This window comes from Leuciscus leuciscus (genome assembly GCF_965113295.1).
Source record: "Leuciscus leuciscus genome assembly, chromosome: 15".
In the NCBI taxonomy this organism is placed as follows: Eukaryota; Metazoa; Chordata; class Actinopteri; order Cypriniformes; family Leuciscidae; genus Leuciscus; species Leuciscus leuciscus.
In genome coordinates, this window is record NC_138739.1 from 41,554,736 (window position 1) to 41,578,651 (window position 23,916).

Below are 23,916 nucleotides of genomic sequence, written 5' to 3' on the forward strand. Positions count from 1 at the left end.
AAACTGTGAGTTTCTGCAATCGGCTCTTTTCCCTCATAAATGAGTATGTCTCAGAGAGTCAGGCTAAACTCACTAACCGCTGTCATGATCTCTAGCGTTGGGATGCTGGTGTTTGTGAACACACTCGTGTGTGTGAGACGCTTCTGGAGGGAATTAAACCGAATCATTCTGATCACACACTTCGGCTCCGGCGTTTTAGAAACACCAAACCAACATCTGAGATGCTGCGATGTGATTGGTCCCTATTTTAGGTCCAATTAGTTTGTTTTTTGTTGCATTGGGACCTTATTTTCCCACAGTTCTCATCACTTTAATGTAAAAAATATCTTATTTAAATCGTAACGTCTATGTTTTTATTGCAATGACTTTCTGCTGACCAGTATAAACATTTTAGAATAATGCGAATCACAAACATTCTGGATGAGAAAGGAATTTATTTTGACTATTCTAACGAGAATTTGAGGGAAATTGTCATGAAAACCGTCACAATGAAAAAAAAATTATAATAAAAAAAAAAGTTTTCCTATGAAGTAAAATAGGCTTAATTTTTTCTATGAAAAACAAAATAAAAGTCTTTTGTTTTGAGGTGATACTATGTGCTGCACTGGGAGGTTTTGTGACATTCATGTATCTCTCATGAATCCAGGCAAAGAAAGCAAGTATTACAGAAAGCTGTGAGCTGGCAGTGATAACTTATTCACAGCTTATCTTCAACATAATGGAGGAAAACGGCCAGCAAAAAGCCTGAAGGGAAGACATTCTCCTGCTTTACATGGCATCAAAAGGAGGCATAATTACAGACTGCCTTTGCATGAAGAAGGAACTAGAAACACTTAAATTCTTTCGCCTCACTTCACTTCAGATCAAAGCTGCGTTGGTGTGTTTGCTTTAGAGCAATAACGGTAAAAAATAAACCACCTGCTGAAAGATTCTGGACGCGATCCTTCATTTTATCCCTGTATCGTGAAGCTGGGCAAAGAAACAGTTAAAGTCCACCATAGTCAATCATTTTATCTCTTAAAACTCATCTTTGACCACCAAAATTACACATGTAAACTTTTTTTTTCCTTTCAAAAATAATTTCTTCATGTCTTGAATGTAACTCGACACCCTTGCCTCATTTAGTATGCGCGGTTCTATGAATATGCAAATGAGCCCCGCCTCCACTCACTCACTCAGCTCAGAGATCCACTGGTTGACGATCACACGTTGATCTGATTGGTTACAAGGTAGTTTGTGACGTCAGAAACACCAGCGATTGAGACTGTCTTTGGTTCACTGCAGTTTTAAGCAGAAAATACTCAGCAATTATGAATTTACACATGGTTTGTCTTAAAGCACATTAAAAACACCACATAGACATATAAACAACATTAAAAGCTGGATTTACACCACAGGGGGACTTTAACCATTCTAGAATTTGCTCACTTAATTTCTTTCAGTATTTTTGAATCACTATTTTCCACGAATATACACTGTGATGCAAATCTTTTTTTAATTAAATTAGCCTAGTTTTTATTTTTCCGTTTGATTGATGCTGATACTCAAAACTGCATATATCACGAGAAAACAAGCATTTTAGTGTCATTTTGTACGAATTTGTACTATACAATAACAGAAAAACATTAGAAAAAAGTAAGACCATCAGTGGGACGCAAGCAGAAACGTGAGATTGTACGATTTAATATACGAATTAGCCACCGACTCAGCAAACCGTTCAATAGTTGCGAGATTGGGTTGTAAAAATGTGCTTTGCTATCAAACAACCCAGTAATCTCTGCACTGAGACGCTCAAGCTGTAGCGTCTTGAATTGCAAGTCGTAACAAAGATATCCAGAAAAATGTTTAGGCAGAAAGAGGGGGGGTCATGTGACGCTGGAAAGAGATACGCGCTCCCTAATAGTGGGGGTGAACGGGAACCAACAGCTGCAACAATCCAAAGAAGAAGAAGAAGAAGACAAGCCATATCAGTCTCTCACACTGACAACAACGCTCACGTCCTGAGCCTCAACACACTGTATGATCACCGGTGACGCTGCCGGAAGAGACGCAGCACATGCACTGACGCTCAGAGGATCACGGACAGGTTGGTTTGGTGTAATTGCAGGGTGTGTGTGTGTGTGTGTGTGAAGCTCTGCTGGTGGCGGAGGAGTCTGTCTGTCCGCTCACTGAATGTGTGGCAAGCCCTGGCACGCTTTATCTCGAGTCTCACACACACAGAGTTTCAGGTGAAACACAGACCAGACTGTAAAGCACAACACTGTCTGAAGCCAACGAACACATGATCATCTGGAAGTCGCTCTGGTAAAAGTGTCTGCTAAATGATTAAATGTAGATGATCAAAGTTACGCAACCGCATTCAGAAGTATTTCCACATATGCATTTAGTTTGGTTGATAATCTGATGAAAGAACATCATATAGAGAGCATTTATTTACATTCCCAGTCAAATGTTTCAAATATTTAAAATGCGTTTATGTTTTTGAAGGAAGTCTCTTCTGCTCATCAAGGCTGCATTTATTTGATTAAAAATACAGTAAAAACTGTAATATTGTGAAATATTATTACAATTTAAAATGGCTGTTTTCTATGTGAATATATAGTGAAGTGTAATTTATTCCTGTGATCAAAGCTGTAATAATGATTTCTGGAGGACGATGCTGAAAATACAGCTTTGATCACAGGAATAAATTACACGTCACTATATATTCACATAGAAAACAGCTGATTTACATTGTAATAATATTTCACAATATTACAGTTTTTACTGTATTTTTTATCAAATAAATGCAGCCTTGGTGAGCAGAAGAGACGTAATTATCCCAAACTTTTGACCGGTTTTGTATATAAGCCCCAAAATGCCTAGCATACAGCAATGAAAAATGCTAAATGTGAATAATAAAGTATTAACCATATAATCAGGCATAGTATATAACAATAGAATATCAAAATAAGCTAATCCTCTTTTAAATCATTTGTTGTTGACATCAATGTGTCCAACACAGTATTTCGGTGTAAATTGATCAGTCACTTGATAATACGGCTAATACTCAGTTTGTTAGGCTGGTGAATCTCCTATTATTTATGCATTTACTAAATTGTCAATATTCCTCATTAGCATATTTCATATTACTTTGGGCCTACGCACAGTTACATGTCTTCTTGTTTATTTTGCCACATTGTTTCCAGTGTAAAATCTGGATCCTAAGGCAAAAGCAATGGAGAAGCACTGATTTAACAGCCGTGTTTCTCCACGAACAGGACCAATACAACTCAGAGAACAGACGGACACTTACTAGCTGGAGGACAGAGGAGGCTAACTAATTGTTTTAACATGTAGGTGAGAATTGATGTTGCTCTCTAGTGTCAGCAAATAAGATTTAGACGCATTAAAGCGGTTTAATCTCAACGTGTGTTTGCCTCCTGAACACAGGGTGTGATCCTGGGGGGGGGGGGGGGGGGGGACTGAGTTAATCTCAGCACAGTCGACGTCCCACCGGTCGGCGATCACAACCCTGCTGACTGGATCAGATAAGACCAGTGTCCCCAGGGCCACAGAAGAATAGCTGTCTCACTCCTGAAGTCAAAACACACATTTACATTGAGACACACTGAGATATGCTAAACACATCCTTATCAAGGTGAGAAAGAGCCTTGATCACAAGCCCTGCAGTGTGAAGCATGCGTTACACACATGACAGTGTAAAGCAGGACCGGGTGTTTTTGTCTTTCTGATCCACGCCCAGATACCGTTTTGTGTGTTTCAGACCCACGCCTTCAGCATTAGTCTGTTCACAGGTCAAAATGAAAGCTTTAAACGTGACTGCAGAGATTTCACCAGTGTGAACGCGCACTGATTCGGATCAGAAACCGGTTTACAGATCACAACCTAGTGCCCTTTAAAAAACACAGTGATGATGTTGCGAGATGAATCATCAACAACACATGAAAATAAAGTGAAATTAAGCAATTTTATATATAAACCAAGTAAATTAAGTGTATATAACCATACACTAAAAAATTATGGGTTGTTTCATCGGTCAAATATGGATGCCTGAATTTTAAACAGTTGTGTTTATTCATATTTGACCATTGAAACAACCCATCATTTTTTAGTGTATGGTAATATACTTCATTTACTTGGTTTATTTATAAAATTGCTTCATTTACATTTGTTGTGGATTTGGATAAACACAACAGTTAGATTTAAAACAATTTCAATGCAGGCGTCCAATATTTGACCATTGAAACCATTATTTTTTTACCTAGACTTCCTACATACCTTAATTTGGTACTTCATTTATTTATAAAATTGCTTTATTTCACTTTATTTACTTTTGGATTGGTCAATTTTTTTTTTCTTTTTCTTTTTTTTTTTTTTTTGAGTGTAACTGATTTATGTGTCAGTTAATGCAAACTGTGTGTGCTGGAATCTCGTGAGCCGTGGAAAATGAAGATGGCACTCACTTGAGAAAGTACTTCTGTCCGTTGGGGGTGTAGGCCATCTCCCAGCCCGGGGGCAGCGGCAGCTCCTCGGCCACGTCGAAGGACTGGTGTCGGATGTGCGAGTGTTGGCGAGCGGGGTTCGGGACGCCCAGCGCGCCCGCGGGCAGCTGCAGCGACGCCGGGGAGGAGTGCGAGCGGACGTGCGTCGCCTGGAGCCGCGGAGGGAGGCCGCCCGAGTCCGTGCTGGACTGCCGAGAGTGAGAGCCCGAGTCCGGCTCCTTGAAGAACGACTCGGGCATATGCTTGTTCCTCCAGGAGCTGCTGGGCTTGGGGTTCATGACGGAGTTGAAGAGAGCCTCCAGGTCCGTGTCAAGGTCTTTGGCGACATGGATGACCTGCTGGCCCGGTAACGGCTGGAGAGGGTTGCCGCTCATCGTGTGTCAAACAATAACAAACAAGCACAAGTATTCGGTTAAAAATGGCCTGTGAAAATCCTGTAGGAACTTCTTTGGTTAGGCCTTTTTTTTTCCTTTCTTTTTTTCTTTTCTTTTTTTCTTTCTTTGGAAAAAAGTTGTTTCGTCCGACTTTAAAAGCTTTTAAAAGTCTTTAAAAAGTTGTCATAAAGCTAAAGGAGTGTATGTCATGTTGTCCCGCATTGAGGGTTTATTTTCCCGGAGATTATTCCTCCTGCGCTCCGTAACTTTCCTGTGTCCGCTGGCGGAGTTTCTGTCCCGATGGAAAGTTTGTAAACTCAAGCTTTTCCTCCCTCTCTCTCTCTCTCTCTCTCTCTCTCTCTGCGGATCCTGTGTCAGCTCATGAATATTCAACGACTCTGGGCCTCATGAATATTTAATTAGCAATGTTTCGTTCATAACAGCAACAGTGGACTATCAGTGGATTATGGAATTAACAACTCTACAAATACACTTTTTTTAAAATTGTGTTGTTGCTGTGATGATATTCGAAACCAGCTTTTTTAATTTAATTTTGTATATTTATAAAAAAAATAAAAAAAAAGAATCTGACATAATTATCTAAATATTTTATTGTAATCCATTAAATTAGTTTAGAATTTCAATTGACTGTTTTACTACTATGTTATATATAAAAAAAAAATATGTATTACGTTAAATATTAATGATATGTTTTAATTACATTTTAAACAACACACTGGAAATAAATAATACATATGTTTATAATAAATTTGACATATTATGGATTTAATCATCAACTTGTTAGTTCAAAGCAATTTAAAATATTACAAAACACCTAACATTTTTATCCAGAATTCCCAAATTTATAATATGATGTATTAAATATTGTAATATCTTAGTGTGTTATTTAATCTATTAATTCATACCTTAAATAATTGCATGTTTTTTTAATGAGTGAAGTGATAATAAAGCTAAAATAAAATAAAAAATTATGCCTATTATGCAAAAAAAATATGCCTTGGCAACTAATAATATAAGTTAAAGTGCTGAAGTTACTAAAACTGAAATAAAAATAAAGCAAAATAGAAAGCACATGAAAATCTAATAAAAAAATGACTAAAGAACATAAAATAATACTAAAATAAGTATTTAAAAAAATATAAAAAAATAAATGAAAAATAAAAATTAAATGTTTATAATGTTGAATAGAATTTTTTTTAAAGTTTATTGAACAAATTATTTAGGAATAATTTGTTATTGTAAAAATGTAATAAAATGTAATAAAAATGTGTGCATTTTCACATGTAATGCATTAAATAATGTAATAACTAATGTGATATACTTAAAGTATAAGTTATATAATGTATTAAATATTTTGTGTTATAATAGTAATACTTTTATTTATAGGTTTCTTTTAAGACACTCCAGGACACTTCACAGCGTAAAGCAGTAATAAAGCAATACAAAAACACAAACATATAATTATTTAACAATAAAAATCAATCAATCAAATGAGTAAAAGCTATTGAAAACAAATGAGTTTTAATCTGAGTTTTAATAGAATCCAACTAGTGAATATTCCATTATTTCGGCGCAGAACTACTGAAAACCCTCACGCAATATTGTGTAGCTTTTGTTTTGTTTTGTTTGTTTGTTTCTAAATAATGGCAGAAGTGAAAATCTTTCACAGCAGAGGATGAAGAGTACAGAAAAATCATATTTTCACAGCTTGGAGTGGAGCAGTGGAGTCACATGGGTGCCTAGAGGGATGCTGTCATTCGCAGATTGCAGGATAAGAAATGTGAGTCAAATGTGTTGTGAAGCCATTCCTCAGGTCAACTGTAAACACACCTCCTCATCCTCACTGTATACGAGATGCACATGTTCATCTGTGGAGATCCAGTGATTCATTTAATTGTCACACACAGTCTCATGAGTCAGTCAAGCGTGCTGAGGAAGATTCCAGTGTTTGACAGAGTCCATCTGTGATGAGGAACAGTTGTTAGGTCTCGGAGTTCAGTCTTCCTCCCATGGGAAACACACCTGTCCCGAGCAGAGCGAGCCTCCACAAGTGCACTCAAGGCATCTTTACATTTAAAGGAGCTATATGTAAGAATGCTCATGTATTAATCGCTTTTTTATTGCCAATGTGTGACCAGCTTGTAATGAAACTTAAAAGATGAGACCTTCCCTTTGTCTATGAAAGCCTGTAGTCTGGTTATTAGGCTATGTGAAGGACTCGGGTATATTCCCAGGAAAATCCAAAGGGTGTGTTTATAGTCAAAGTATCGTAACAGTGAAAATGAACTAACCTCATCTGTCGACTGATGACTGCGTCTGAAACTGACTTTATATCACGCAATTCTGACTTTATATCTCGCAATTCTGACTTTATATCTCGCAATTCTGACTTTATATCTCGCAATTCTGACTTTATATCTCACAATTCTGACTTTATATCTCGCAATTCTGACTTTATATCTCGCAATTCTGACTTTATATCACCCAATTCTGACTTTATATCTCGCAATTGTGACTTTATATCTCACAATTCTGACTTTATATCTCACAATTCTGACTTTATATCTCACAATTCGGACTTTATATCACGCAATTCGGACTTTATATCACGCAATTCGGACTTTATATCACCCAATTCTGACTTTATATCACGCAATTCGGACTTTATATCACGCAATTCTGACTTTATATCACGCAATTCGGACTTTATATCACCCAATTCTGACTTTATATCTCGCAATTCTGACTTTATATCACGCAATTCTGACTTTATATCTCGCAATTCGGACTTTATATCACGCAATTCGGACTTTATATCACGCAATTCGGACTTTATATCACGCAATTCGGACTTTATATCACGCAATTCGGACTTTATATCACGCAATTCGGACTTTATATCACCCAATTCTGACTTTATATCTCGCAATTCTGACTTTATATCTCGCAATTCTGACTTTATATCTCTCAATTGTGACTTTATATCTCGCAATTCTGACTTTATATCTCGCAATTCTGACTTTATATCTCGCAATTCTGACTTTATATCTCGCAATTGTGACTTTATATCTCGCAATTGTGACTTTATATCTGGCAATTGTGACTTTATATCACCCAATTCTGACTTTATATCTCGCAATTCTGACTTTATATCTCACAATTCTGACTTTATATCTCGCAATTCTGACTTTATATCTCTCAATTGTGACTTTATATCACCCAATTCTGACTTTATATCTCGCAATTCTGACTTTATATCTCGCAATTCTGACTTTATATCTCTCAATTGTGACTTTATATCTCGCAATTCTGACTTTATATCTCGCAATTCTGACTTTATATCACGCAATTCTGACTTTATAACTCTCAATTGTGACTTTATATCACACGATTCTGACTTTATAACTCTCAATTGTGACTTTATATCACACGATTCTGACTTTATATCACGCAATTGTGACTATATCACGCAATTCTGACTTTATATCACCCAATTCTGACTTTATATCACGCAATTCTGACTTTATATCACCCAATTGTGACTTTATATCACCCAATTCTGACTTTATATCACACAATTCTGACTTTATAACTCTCAATAGTGACTTTATATCTCGCAATTCTGACTTTATAACTCAATTGTGACTTTATATCTCGCAATTCTGACTTTATATCTCGCAATTCTGACTTTATATCTCTCAATTGTGACTTTATATCTCGCAATTCTGACTTTATATCTCGCAATTCTGACTTTATATCTCGCAATTCTGACTTTATATCTCGCAATTCTGACTTTATATCACGCAATTCTGACTTTATATCACGCAATTCTGACTTTATATCACACGATTCTGACTTTATATCTCGCAATTCTGACTTTATATCACACGATTCTGACTTTATATCACACGATTCTGACTTTATTTCTCGCAATTCTGACTTTATATCTCGCAATTCTGACTTTATATCATGCAATTCTGACTTTATATCATGCAATTCTGACTTTATAACTCTCAATTGTGACTTTATATCTCGCAATTCTGACTTTATATCTCGCAATTCTGACTTTATATCACCCAATTGTGACTTTATATCACCCAATTGTGACTTTATATCACGCAATTCTGACTTTATATCACCCAATTCTGACTTTATAACTCCCAATTGTGACTTTATATCACGCAATTCTGACTTTATATCTCGCAATTCTGACTTTATATCACGCAATTCTGACTTTATATCACGCAATTCTGACTTTATATCTCGCAATTCTGACTTTATATCACACGATTCTGACTTTATATCACACGATTCTGACTTTATTTCTCGCAATTCTGACTTTATATCTCGCAATTCTGACTTTATATCACCCAATTCTGACTTTATATCACACAATTCTGACTTTATATCACACAATTCTGACTTTATAACTCTCAATAGTGACTTTATATCTCGCAATTCTGACTTTATAACTCTCAATTGTGACTTTATATCTCGCAATTCTGACTTTATATCTCGCAATTCTGACTTTATATCACGCAATTCTGACTTTATAACTCTCAATTGTGACTTTATATCACACGATTCTGACTTTATAACTCTCAATTGTGACTTTATATCACACGATTCTGACTTTATATCACGCAATTGTGACTTTATATCACGCAATTCTGACTTTATATCACGCAATTCTGACTTTATATCTCGCAATTCTGACTTTATATCACGCAATTCTGACTTTATAACTCTCAATTGTGACTTTATATCACACGATTCTGACTTTATATCACGCAATTCTGACTTTATATCACGCAATTCTGACTTTATATCACACGATTCTGACTTTATATCACGCAATTGTGACTTTATATCACGCAATTGTGACTTTATATCACGCAATTCTGACTTTATATCACCCAATTGTGACTTTATATCACACAATTCTGACTTTATATCACCCAATTCTGACTTTATATAACACAATTCTGACTTTATAACTCTCAATTGTGACTTTATATCACACAATTCTGATTTTATATCACACAATTCTGACTTTATATCACACAATTCTGACTTTATATCAAGCAATTCTGACTTTATAACTCTCAATTGTGACTTTATATCACACAATTCTGACTTTATATCTCACAATTCTGACTTTATATCACCCAATTCTGACTTTATATCACCCAATTCTGACTTTATATCACCCAATTCTGACTTTATATCACGCAATTCTGACTTTATAACTCTCAATTGTGACTTTACATCTCGCAATTCTGACTTTATATCACCCAATTCTGACTTTATAACTCTCAATAGTGACTTTATATCTCGCAATTCTGACTTTATAACTCTCAATTGTGACTTTATATCTCGCAATTCTGACTTTATATCTCGCAATTCTGACTTTATATCACGCAATTCTGACTTTATAACTCTCAATTGTGACTTTATATCACACGATTCTGACTTTATAACTCTCAATTGTGACTTTATAACTCTCAATTGTGACTTTATATCACACAATTCTGACTTTATATCACCCAATTCTGACTTTATATCACCCAATTCTGACTTTATATCACCCAATTGTGACTTTATATCACGCAATTCTGACTTTATAACTCTCAATTGTGACTTTATATCACGCAATTCTGACTTTATAACTCTCAATTGTGACTTTATATCACACAATTCTGACTTTATATCACACAATTGTGACTTTATATCACCCAATTCTGACTTTATATCACCCAATTGTGACTTTACATCTCGCAATTCTGACTTTATATCACCCAATTCTGACTTTATATCACCCAATTCTGACTTTATAACTCTCAATAGTGACTTTATATCTCGCAATTCTGACTTTATAACTCTCAATTGTGACTTTATATCTCGCAATTCTGACTTTATATCTCGCAATTCTGACTTTATATCAATCAATTCTGACTTTATAACTCTCAATTGTGACTTTATATCACACGATTCTGACTTTATAACTCTCAATTGTGACTTTATAACTCTCAATTGTGACTTTATATCACACGATTCTGACTTTATATCACGCAATTGTGACTTTATAACTCTCAATTGTGACTTTATATCACACAATTCTGACTTAATATCACGCAATTCTGACTTTATATCTCGCAATTCTGACTTTATAACTCTCAACTGTGACTTTATATCACACGATTCTGACTTTATAACTCTCAATTGTGACTTTATAACTCTCAATTGTGACTTTATATCACCCAATTCTGACTTTATAACTCTTAATTGTGACTTTATATCACACAATTGTGACTTTATATCCCACAATTCTGACTTTATATCACCCAATTGTGACTTTATATCACCCAATTCTGACTTTATATCATGCAATTCTGACTTTATAACTCTCAATTGTGACTTTATATCACACAATTCTGACTTCATATCACACAATTCTGACTTTATATCACACAATTCTGACTTTATATCACACAACTCTGACTTTATATCTCGCAATTCTGACTTTATATCTCGCAATTGTGACTTTATATCACCCAATTCTGACTTTATATCACACAATTCTGACTTTATATCTCGCAATTCTGACTTTATATCTCGCAATTGTGACTTTATATCACCCAATTCTGACTTTATATCAACCAATTCTGACTTTATATCACGCAATTCTGACTTTATATCACCCAATTCTGACTTTATAACTCTCAATTGTGACTTTATATCACAAGATTCTGACTTTATTTCTCGCAATTCTGACTTTATAACTCTAAATTGTGACTTTATATCACACGATTCTGACTTTATTTCTCACAATTCTGACTTTATAACTCTAAATTGTGACTTTATATCACACGATTCTGACTAAATAACTCTCAATTCTGACTTTATAACTCTCAATTCTGACTTTATATCACCCAATTCTGACTAAATAACTCTCAATTGTGACTTTATATCACACGATTCTGACTTTATCTCTCAATTGTGACTTTATATCACACGATTCTGACTTTATATCTCGCAATTCTGACTTTATCTCGCAATTCTGACTTTATATCACGCAATTCTGACTTTATAACTCTCAATTTTGACTTTATATCACGCAATTCTGAAAAAAGTCAGAATTGCGAGATAAAAAGTCGCAATTACCTTTTTTATTTTTTATTCAGTGGTGGAAACAAGCTTCCATAGAAATTGCACATTCTCTTGAGAAAGTACATATTTTGAATAAGTACTTACTTTATAGGGTTAGTTCACCCAAAAATGAAAATTCTGTCAGTAATGACACACCTTCATGTTGTTCCAACCCCGTAAGACTTTCGGAACACAAATTAAGAAATTTCTGATTAAATCTAAGAGCTGTACTTACAAAGAACATAATTATATTGGATATTTGGATAAGTTATGCATTTTAAATATATATATATATATATATATATATATATATATATATATATATATAAAAATATAAAAACAACTTTATTTAAACATGTTGTACGATGATAAAATGTTATGTGTTAAGTCAATCAATCAACATTTTGTTCATTTAAAATCCGGACGTCATTGTTAATGTTATTATATTAATGTTAAATAAAAAGTGCAAAGTGCTGCTAATTTTATTTGTTTGCTTGGTGACATGAATTCAGTGTGTGTATCTGTACTTTTTGAACATTTCCAGCACATTTGAACAATACCGTGATTGTGATATGAAATGTTCATACCGCTTCATCTCAAGATGATGAATTATGACAAGCTTATGGTGTTTATATCATTCCTGCAGACTCGTTGTATTTGTAAAAAGCGCAGCTGCGTTGTAGACTGAGTTTACTGCTATATTTATGCTGTTCTTAAAATATAAAAATTGTGTAATTATTAAAATAATACATTTTAATAATTAATAAAAAACGAAATCTATAGATTTGTTAAAATCTTTTATTCATTTTAGAAGTTAAACTTCACATAAATTCAACATTTACTCTCATAATAATGTACATTCTCTTATTGTGCATTAATTATGCATGCACATTTATGCCAATTTTGTCTCTATCTTTATCTCCATCGGTGCTTCGGCCCTAAAAAAACTAATAAAAAGGACAAAAGTGCTACTTATTGTTATTATTATGTTTTTTTAATTATATAATAACAGATATTGGACTAGCTAATACTAATTTGTAATTCAGACCAGGCACAGGGCACTGAGACCTCACAGAAGAAACTCAGAGCAGCCGCACTGCATTATGGGATGTGCACTTGCATGCGTTGCTCTCGTGTCTGTGTAATACTGTTAAAGTTACACCACAACCTCTGGGTGAAGCCAACTAGAGCACAAGGGAGTGGATGACTTCGCTAACTTTAGATTAAACGTTAGCAATTAGCAAATTAATCATTATCCTGACACAAGGAAACAGTTTCCCTGAACTCCAACAACGGCTGAATGACTCATGATCATCTGACTGAAGGAAGACAGAGCGTTTGCTTCAGGCAGGTTTCACTCAGAGTAAACCTGATTCCAGTTTGTTTGCATTAAAGTCAGTCACCCTGAAATCAAAATGTAAAAGCCTTATTTTTGTATGGAATATTGCAGTGTTTATTATAGATGATTTATCAGTGCACATCTTTATTGTTTTAAATTCATGTTCCTCATAATCTTGAATCAGAATATCTTCCTCTTCTCTGATGATGTGGGCGGGGCTATAACATGTCAATCACATGAGATCAGCCAATAGCAAACCACAACCATCCAATCAACTCCACACGGACAAAATCAAGCCCCGCCCACATTTGTTCTTGTTCCACAAGCGTTTCACTCAGATATACGACACAATAGGGAAGAAAAGACCAGCGCAACTTCATTTTCAAGCAGACTTAATAGGATGAATAGGATCACACATGCTAAATTTGATGGATTATGTTTTTATTACAGGAACGGATGAAAAAACAACTAAAAACACATGAATACAGTTCAAATGTTAACAGTGCAATGCGTATCGAGGAAAAAGGCAGTTTAATGGTCATCTTGTTCTTATTACCAGGTCCATTCGGACATCTGACATTTACATATAAAGTGTGGCACTCTCAGCTGCACTTCACACATTTCTTTTTTACATTTTGTGCACAGAATTCTGCAGATGTAGTGAGTGCAGGAAATGCTAAAACACTGCAGATTCAGCCGGATCATTACTCTACACTGTGGACACTTAAGAAAGAGTGCAATAACTGATCAAGAAGACATTCAGTAAAATTGGTCCTAAATGTGCATATATTGCCGGGAACGTAAACCCCCTTGCCCAAAACACACACACGATACACCCTTCAGTTCCATGTGCACATGCTTATTATAAAGCAAAGGCATCTGTTAATACTTGTGGCACAAATGAATCTATCAAATCTGCATTGATTTTTCTCTCAGAAACAGCTGGAGCATCACTGGGATAAAGGGATAGTTCACCCAAAAATGATAATTCTGTCATTATTTACTTACCCTCATGTCGTCCCAAACCTGAATGAGTTTCGTTTCATCTTCAGGAACACAAATGAAGATATTTTTAATGAAATCTGAGCGATCTCTGGCCCTCCATTGACAGCTACGCAACTACCACTTTGACGCCTCAAAAAGATCGTAAAAATAATCCATTTGAATTATGTTTCAATATTTTTAGCATTGGTTTAGCCCAAATTTTTTTAAGAGACTTGATAAAATCAACAGATTGACTGAGTCTGTCATACACGTATAAACATTGATCAGCAAACGTACACAGAGCACATCAGATATGGTAATCAGAAGCTCAAGCATGAGAGCCAATGAGGTTCATTCTCACATGTCACATGGCTTCCAATGATGTTTGTTCTCTTGTGGCAAGCAATTACACTCGAGTTTCTGTTTATGTGCGCTGATCAGTGTTTATATGTGAATAAAAGCCTAAATTCATAATATAATCTAAATTATATATGGATTCGTTTTGGGTGAATAGACTGTCAATGGAGGGACCGAAATCGCTCAGATTTCATTAAAATATCTTCATTTGTGTTCTGAAGATGAACAGAAGTTTAGAACGTCATGAGGGCGAGGAAATGATCACAGAATTTTCATTTTCGGGTGAACTAACCCTTTAAGGTCACATTAAACCTGAAGATGTAAGCACACAGCTGTCCTTCCTCACAGCAGAGGAGTGTGTGGAGCGTGTGTGTGTGTGCTCTACTTGATGTTGCGCAGCACCCGACGGCAGTGGCTGCTCTTGAGCTCGGCCAGCGCTCGCTCCAGCTCCTGGATGAGGTGCTGCAGGGTGGAGGGGTCCGTCTGAAGCACACGCGCCCTGAGACTCTCCCCGTCCTCCAGGACCAGCTTCAGGCTCACGCTGGGCTTCAGCTGCTGCCGAAGAGCCCGGCTGGACACCTGCAACACACACACACACCGTTAGGATACAGCGAGGGATCATGTGCAGGAACGTTCATGCCTGGCAGACTTTAACATGTAGGGCCTTTTGGTGCTTAAAAAGTTCTAACTAAAGACGCGCAGTGAAAAGTGAACGCTGGACGGCCGTGGACAGGGTTGTGTGTGCACACATTTATGCATTTGTAGGAGTTTCCCTTTTAGACGCAAACTTTATTGGAGGAGGGTTTTTAAATGAATCATGCTAGGAGATTTACTAAGGTTTGCGCTCGTCAATTTACTGTTATCTGTGGACAAAAAGAGCATGTCTTAAACCAGATGCTAATCTGCGCTGCTCTTGGTAGATTGTGCTGGTCATTATGGAAATGATGCGTGTTCTGTGATGTGTGTGTCGTCAGCAGATCACGAGCAGAGCTTTACACTCCTGTCAGAGCTTTATTGGGACTGTGCTCTCGTGCTAATCTGCCCTGTTTAGTAAATCTACCATCTTTTTGTGACATTTGGTTGCTAATTCTGCCTGTAATATCTGTAAACGTAGGTAAAATGAACTAGATAGTTTTTAGTTTTGTCAAAACTACAATTATTTACAATGATTTTCCAGCAAAACTGTATATGAGAGTAATGGTGTCTAGGCGTTTACTGTACAGTCATTATAACTATCATTTTCGGCTATTGTTGCAAATTTTATTTTTAATAAGAATATCATTTTTTTTGTGAAAATGTATAATAATGATGGTTTTTTTTATATTTTTAAAGTTAATAAATAATGAATGTAAAAATCATAATTAGAAATATAAAATGATAAATTTGAGTATAAAATGATATATTTAACATTCACAAAAATGTTAAATGTGTCCGTTTTGTCATTAGAGGACGAAAAACAATATGAATTATTTGCTTTTATTTTTATATATTCAGTTCACATTTTAAATTTAGTTAAAATTTAGTGCATTTGTCTATTTTCTTAGTTTATTTCTATTTAGCTAGATTTTTTTATTTCAGTTTTAGTTTTAGTTTTAGTAATTTTGGTACTTCAACTTTATTTCAAGTAGTAGTTTTTCATCTAATATTTACATTTCACTTTATTTGGTCTTTATTTCATTTAACCAGACTGATTTCTTCTAGTCTGATGTTTCTCAGATTCGGTGTGTTTCGCACCTGAACGTCGAGCCTCCACTCCAGGTTGTGGTAATGTGGGAGGCTGGGGGCGAGTTTGCCGAGGATCTGCCGAATCTCCTTCCGGTTCTCCAGATACAGCTGGAGCAGGAGCTGATTGAGCTCCTCTGAGAATCCCAACACCAGCACTGAGTCCTGGAAATCCCCCTCCGAAACCTGCGGATTACACATGGACATGCGCTATGAAGCGAGGGCTCACTGGCACACAGTGTCTGAGGAGGATCAGTGTCTGAGGAGGATCAGTGCAGACGCACCATGAGTTTGGCGCTCTCTGTGAGGAGGTACATCAAGCCCTCCACCCCGTGCTGGACGCTCTCCGCTGGCACATTCAGCTTCCCTGCCACAGCAACAGATCAACACGAGCTCATCAACAACAGAACAGGAACGCCACATTCATAATTCATCAGATCATCAACGACACTTCACTCACGTGCCGCTCCCTCGAAGATTTTAGGGTTTGAGCCCTTTTTCAGAAACTCCACAGCAATTCGGCCAAACTCTCCAACAACTGGCAAACAGAAACCACACTGAAGATCATATATGATGCTTTAATATTATATTGATTATGATGAAGTTTGTGTGTTAAACATTATGAACTCTGTGTAATAGGAGAGTCAGTCACTATCCTCTCACACACAAAGCATATATCTGTTATATACATTATTCCTTGCTTATTTCCGACATGGAATAAAACAATTTAATTTAAAAAAAAACTTTATATCTCACAATTCAGACTTTGTCCACAAACTATTAGACAAAAAATATCTGATTTGCCAGATATAAACTCGCAATTCTGAGAATAAAAGTCTGAATTGTGAGATATAAGCAATTATAATAATTGTAATAAATCATAATAACACAATTACCTTTTTATTTTATTTCGTTGCCGAAACAAGCTTCCAGTTTACAATGCAATTTGTATTATTATTTAGAAATGAAGTGAACGTTTTAGCATTTTGAAAGATGTGAAATGAATGTTATGCTAAAATTAAATATTTATAAACGCAAAAATATCATATAACACTGACTATAAATAGGTGTAAACACTAAAACAAAAAGATAAGATAGTTGTGTTCTCACACTTTTTAACCTCACTGTTACTCATAAAAGTAACCGTCATCTTATGACAGGCATATTTATTACAGATAAACAGACACTATAACGTTATATATAAACATAAACAGTAAATATTATGTGGTTTCCTGCAGTTTTTGAATCACTTACCCGCAGAATCCACCTCTGATAAGAAACCTAAATGCTCCTTGTGTTCCTCAGATAAAACTAACAGCATTTTCTGAAGCTTTTAATATATCATCACACAAAATAAAGACAATATTTGCAAATTAAATGTTTAGTGACGCTTCTCCTGAATGACGGTCACATGATCAGCTGTGCTCCACTCAACACAGTCCGAGTGAAACAAGCGAGCAGAGCCGCAGTTCAGTTCCACTCACTCACTCTAACCAGTCGACGACAACGAGTCATTCAGCTGTTGAATCATGCTTTACACATATCAATGCGCTTCTAAAATAAGTAATATAATAATATGTGTGAAAATACACCAAAATTACACAATAACAACATATTTAAATGGCATTTCTATTCGTATTGTTTATTTGATTGATTCATTTTTGGATGTCACATGACAGATTCTGTGTTCAAAGATATGTCTAAAAAATCAAATAAAAACAGAACTGACAAATGATGAATAAATGAGAGAAAATACTATTCAAATGTGTATATAATATGAGTGTATAATGAGGCAATGGTACTATCAGATTGTGTATAGCCTGTAGTAAGAGCTAAAGCTGTTATTGTTAAGCATGGTTCCTCACAGGAGTCCCAACAACTCATTCAGTCCTGACAATTAGACTATTATTCATATAGCTCAGTACTTTAATGAAATAGTAACTAAATAATAAAATATTAAGGAATCAAATTTATATTATTTTACTACGGCTACTATAGGCTACTAGTTGGTGAACAGTGTTTCATGTCATAGCATTTACAATGACTGGATTGCTGTCTTGACCAGTCAGCATCCACGATCGGAGCTATATTAAATCCCAGACAGGCTAAAGAGACAAATATAGAGTCTCTAAAGAGAGAAAATGTTTTTTGATGCTTTTACTAGCGGCACCAAACTGAACAGCAAACATATTGAATGTTTTAAAACAGGGTTCCCAAAACACTCCCAATCTGATCCATCACATCCACATCTCCATGATCAGATGCTTTCTGAACGGCTGTTTTCTCACCACTGTCAGTTTTGTTGTGTGTTTATGTTGTTATTGAGAGGAAAGAGAGCAGCACATATTCGTATGTTCATCTAAACACTGATCTCAGCATCGTGGACTTCATCGGGATGTTCACTAACAGTGTAGCGCTAGTCACGTATTTCAAACTTTTTACCCCTACGCGGAGAACGAAAATAACTTTGCTGACAGTATACAGTATGGTTATGGTTAGTGTTTAGGTTATGGATTAGTATTTGTTTGAGCTTTGTGTAGGCATGGCCATTATGGAGGGGTTAACTAGCCAAACACAGAGCTACAGTTTTCACACTTTTCAGGAACATGGAAACATGGAAGTATTTAAACATTGTTATTGTAAATAACTATAACCAACCTAGCAACGGTCGGCCAGTAAGTGGCATTTTCTCGGAGAGTTCGGACACAAAGCAGTTTAAATGTTTCCTGAGGGATGTCAGCTATCTTGTCTGATTTTATAGGATCCACTGATGAGGAAACGCCTGCGCCTGATGTCTGGGAAAGAGTGAGGTAACGGCCAGTCCTCCACGCTCCCGGCACTATTTTCATCTGGCAGGATTTCCTCTGGGTTCTTCCTCCCACATGCCCCGTTTCTCTCGTTGTCTCCTCTTCATGGGGGAGGAAGCAGCTGTGGCAGCGCTACTGATGCACTCTGGGAAGGCGGAGGAAGGACCCACAAAGGGTGATGTCACTGGGAAGCCACGGATGAGTCTTTGACCTCTATATATCCTCTCAAAGCTCTGCCTCTGGGATTTGAGGACATCTTCTGCATGGGAAAGCCATCAATATGCACCGGATCACCAACCTGTATTCCCAATGGATGGCGTCGTCTTGCTTGACCCTTGTGTATCCAGGTCTTGTTCATAAGATAGATGTGCATTGGTAGAGAGAACCCAGGAAAGTTGACAATGGTGTAAAGTTGTCCGACATCGGCTGCATGTGCAGGAAACTGAGTTGAAGATGGTGGTCCTTCATCCAGCAGAGATGTGAGCAGCTCCCGTCGGATCATCCGGCTGGAATGAGAGGTATAGAGTTGTGTGTCATTAGCATAGCAGATGTTGGAAAGAGAGATGATGCTGAACTGCTTGTTTGTGTCCTCTCTCAGAAACTCATTCAAGCCTTCCCAAGTTTCCAGGAGACATTTGCCTCCTGTGACAGAGAATCTTAGTGGCATTCACTGAGAAAATATGCTTATTAATCCTCAATGATGTGCAGTGCATTATTCAGGTACCCATTCAATCAATTCTGGGCTGGTTTTGTTGCACAAACCTGCCAACCCCGACGCTTGTACGTGTTGGTGTTGTGCCCAATCCCTCTTGCACACTCTCCATCAGACAGGACTACTATTTGAGGCAATCAAGCATAATCAACTGTATATAAAGTTGCCCTAAGACATTATTGGACATTCGCCATCTCCTTAGTGTGTCCTCATCTATATCGAGTGAGCTTCCAGGAGTTTCCACGGAGAATGAGAAAGTGTTTGATAGGGTAGAAATCCACTGTAAAGAGATTAGTGTTCAGGGGGTGGTATAATGCCCTTTTCACAAGATGTAAAATAAATCTCTGATGTCCCCAGAGTGTGTATGTGAAGTTTTAGCTCAAAATACCCCACAGATATTTTTATATAGCATGTTAAAATTGTCACTTTTTGAGGGCGAGCAAAAACGCACCGTTTTGTGTCTGTTCCTTTAAATGCAAATGAGCTGCTGCTCCCGGCCAAGCGTGCCGCACAAGCCCTGAAAAGTGAAGCCAAAACGTCTCGATCGCCCCCCGGTGACTGGTCCTAGTATAGGTCATAAGCCCCGCCTCCCCGTGTTATTCAACCAAGACCGTGAGACCAACTAAACAATTAAATTACACTTCAAATATCTTTTTTCCAAAGGTGGTTTCTTTCATTTGCTTTCGTTTTTATCACGCTGATGTAAGTTCAAGTGTCTGTTTCAAAAATAAGTTGGTTTTTAGTTAGTTACGTGATGCGGTGGTGTAACTTCATGATTGACAGCTGTGATTGACAGGTTCTCTGAGCGAAGTAGTCACCGAAGCACCAACGGACATTTTTTCGGGATCTTCGGAGGACTGAGGAGATTGTGTTTACTTTATTTTAACAAGCCTCTTGTCGTACTGCAATCAATTTTTTAAAAAGTGTGCAGAATCCACTCTCCCTGAGTGCATTCTGCAAGAGTGAGGGTGGAGCGTTGATTTCGCGGCTTTACTTCCTGCTCACTACTGCGCAGGTCTGGTCCCGAAATCGCTACTGCGCAGACTCAAGTTCCAATATGTCAGCGCCCAGAGATGGGCATAAATACATGGAAATGTATTTAAAATACAAATACAAAATACTGTGTGGAAAAATGTATTTAAATACAAATACAAAATACTGAGTGAAAAAATTTATTTAAATACAAATACAGTATTTTGTATTTTGAAAATACACAAAATACATGTGAAATTGGCCGTCCAGTCACAGTGAATGAAGAAACTACACAGGCCTACTGACTTTTCATTCCTAACCACATCTCTGCCCTCTCTTTCTTTTTTTCTTTCTTTCTTTCTTTCTGGAAATTACAAATAAACTTATGTAAAATAGCAGCCATTTATATACTTATTTCTGGTTCCAATGTAGTCTATTACTTGTGGTGAACACAATCAAAAAATTCATTCTGTATGTAAAACTGTGGGAACCTTTTCTGCTTTCTAGCAAAGTAAATGGATGGGCGGTATGACCAAAATCTCAATTTTATGTCACAGTAACAATATCATGGTTTCACAATTCTCAATATCAGTTTTGATTCCACAGCATAAACTGAATTTCAAACTCTTTTGAGTTTTTTTTTTTTTTTTTTTTTAGGTAGTCCAATGCTTTTTAATCATTTTAGTTTATTTGTTTCTATAAGTTTATTCAAATTAGAAAGTGTATCTACATTTTTAAATTAGAATTAATTTAGATTCATTTGACACTATTTATGTATAATAAAAGTAAAAGCTGGAGATTTTTGTGGTGTATCATTCATCAGTGTTTGTTTTTCCACTCCAACGTTCCAATTATTCCTGCCCACTAAAAACTGCACGGATAAATTAGCTTACCCCACAAATAGGCCCATCTATGTAAACGATTTAGAAAAAGTTCCATCAATTCACACTTTATATCATCACTATGATATGTCATATCACCCAGCCCTAACATGCAGTAATGCTTTAAACACATTTGACAAGCTAGTTGATCAAAATCAACAATCGGTCAAGACTGATTGGCTAACGCTATTTTCCCACTTGTCTGCGCTCTTTTATTCTTTCATGTTAACCGAAGTGAATAATGCACTATTTTAATTTTAATCAACAAGTAGAATTGATCATGACATTCTCACCTTATTCCAAAAGAAATCGCTGATCCAATGTTGAGCTAGTGAATGTCTGAACTAGTTGATGCACAAAATCAGTAGCCTGATAAAGAGGTTGAATGGCAAAAAGTATTTTATGTATTTTGAAAATACAAAAATACTCATCTTAAATGTATTTAAATACAAAATACATTTGATTTTTTCAAAGGCTTTAAAATACAAAATAGTATTTTGTATTTCAAATACGTATTTTAAATACATGTATCTGAAATAGCTGCCCATCCCTGTCAGCGCCATATCGGGACTCTGGCGGCTTCAGTTCTCATCAATGGAAGAGAGCGAAGGGGCGTCGTCCATCTTTTTTTACAGTCTATGCTCCCGGCACAGGGGGCGGAGCTTCAAGAGCTTGCACTCACACAGACATGCACTGAAAATTTCAAAAACTTTTAGCCTTTTATATTCAAACATTCAGACAATGAAGAGACTCAAGAAGTGACAACATGTAGAAGCAACAGGACATTTCTGAATGGTTAGTTGATTAATTTATGTAGCTTATGTGTAGTTACAGTATCTTCTAGTCATTGATTAGCATATTCTGTCATGATAATCTATAAATCGTGTTCAGGGGGCGGGTTTATGTAAATTTTAGGGTTGGTGATGTCACTAACCCGGGAGGAATGTGGTGTAGTCTCTACCAGCCGTTTGTTGCAGTCCTTAAAAAGTGATTTCTTTGAAAGCAAATATCTCCCTTTGCTTTGAACTTTGAGCGTCGTAACTTTGCAGATGTTGTTTATGCTCAAACAGCAACATTACACACTAACTAAAGTTAGAAAACTGAAATCATAATCAACCACCCCTTTAAATATTTTCCTCTCTTGTCTTGCACTGTCGTCGCTCCTCCTTTTCTTCCTCCAGATCTCCGTCTGTGAGACTCGAGCCGGTGCGGCGCACAGGTGACGCTCATTAACAGTCGCACCGTTCCCACGGCTCTCGGCCTCGCCCTGCGTGCCACATCCACTACCTTTGATAAACAAAGAAATAAAAATAACTGTCAATCCCGATTTGCAGTCTGGACATCTCAGCACTAGTAGAGTCAAGGTCCTTGCACAGAGTCTGAAATTTTTGTCCGAAATTTTTGCGTGTCAAAAAATAAATACGACCTCTCGTTGTGTCAATCACGTTTACGACCGGCCTCCCAAACTTTCGTCCGTCATAAAAAAATTTGGATCGGGTTTCGATTTTCTGCATTTTTCGCATCCGTAGCAAACATTTTGGGAGATGTTTTGACAATTCAGAGCCACCGAATGACAAATACGAAAAAACGCATATGAATTATTTCATATGTATTCCGAATGTATTTCGGACATATATAATGTAAGGACCGCCAGTCTTCAGATTTTGGCCAGTCGAATCGTATAGTGCATGATGGCACACTCTCTCATATTTTACATTCAGATTATGATTCATTTCATACAGAGAAGATCAAACACGTTTGATATTTTGAGCTGATTTTAGAACACGTATTGTTTTCATTTGTTATGCATGTCTATAAACGAGGTGCGTGTTTTTGCGTGAGTTTGATGAGTTCAGAATGATTTGACAGTCTGTTAGAATGTGATCTTCATTGTCTGATGCCCAGTTTGTCTCTGTAACCATTTACAGAGTCAGAAAGTGCATGATGCCTACATACATGTATATCTGTATCACTTCTGTGCCTCTATCAGTGATTAGATGCTTTCACAGAAGTAATATACCAGTTTGCACAGCCTGAGCAGGTTTCAGTCACAGAGATGAAGGACGCTCCTGGTGGACAGTCTAAAGGAGCTG

At 36.5% G+C, this 23,916-nt stretch overlaps 2 protein-coding genes across 4 annotated transcripts in view; both read right to left on the reverse strand.

Annotated features, from left to right (window-relative positions):
* The window catches only part of wwtr1 (WW domain containing transcription regulator 1), a 58,550-nt gene extending 53,333 nt beyond the window's left edge, over nt 1-5,217 (reverse strand). Inside the window, exon 1 of one of the 3 annotated variants that reach the window (XM_082139747.1) lies at nt 4,467-5,217. In XM_082139747.1, the coding sequence (XP_081995873.1) occupies nt 4,467-4,879 (413 nt within the window). In that variant the 5' untranslated portion in view covers nt 4,880-5,217. The remainder of the gene's footprint in view (nt 1-4,466) is intronic. The other 2 variants (XM_082139746.1, XM_082139748.1) reach the window with 2 other exon arrangements.
* An 8,591-nt stretch (nt 5,218-13,808) lies between these two features.
* On the reverse strand, nt 13,809-17,903 carry commd2 (COMM domain containing 2). The gene is made up of 5 exons (XM_082139767.1): nt 17,706-17,903; nt 16,912-16,989; nt 16,736-16,818; nt 16,464-16,637; nt 13,809-15,308 (listed from the first exon to the last, which is right to left on the reverse strand). Exons 1-5 carry the CDS (start codon nt 17,770-17,772, stop codon nt 15,111-15,113), a joined length of 600 nt encoding a protein of 199 aa, XP_081995893.1. The 5' UTR covers nt 17,773-17,903; the 3' UTR covers nt 13,809-15,110.
* Between the last annotated feature and the right edge of the window lie 6,013 nt (nt 17,904-23,916).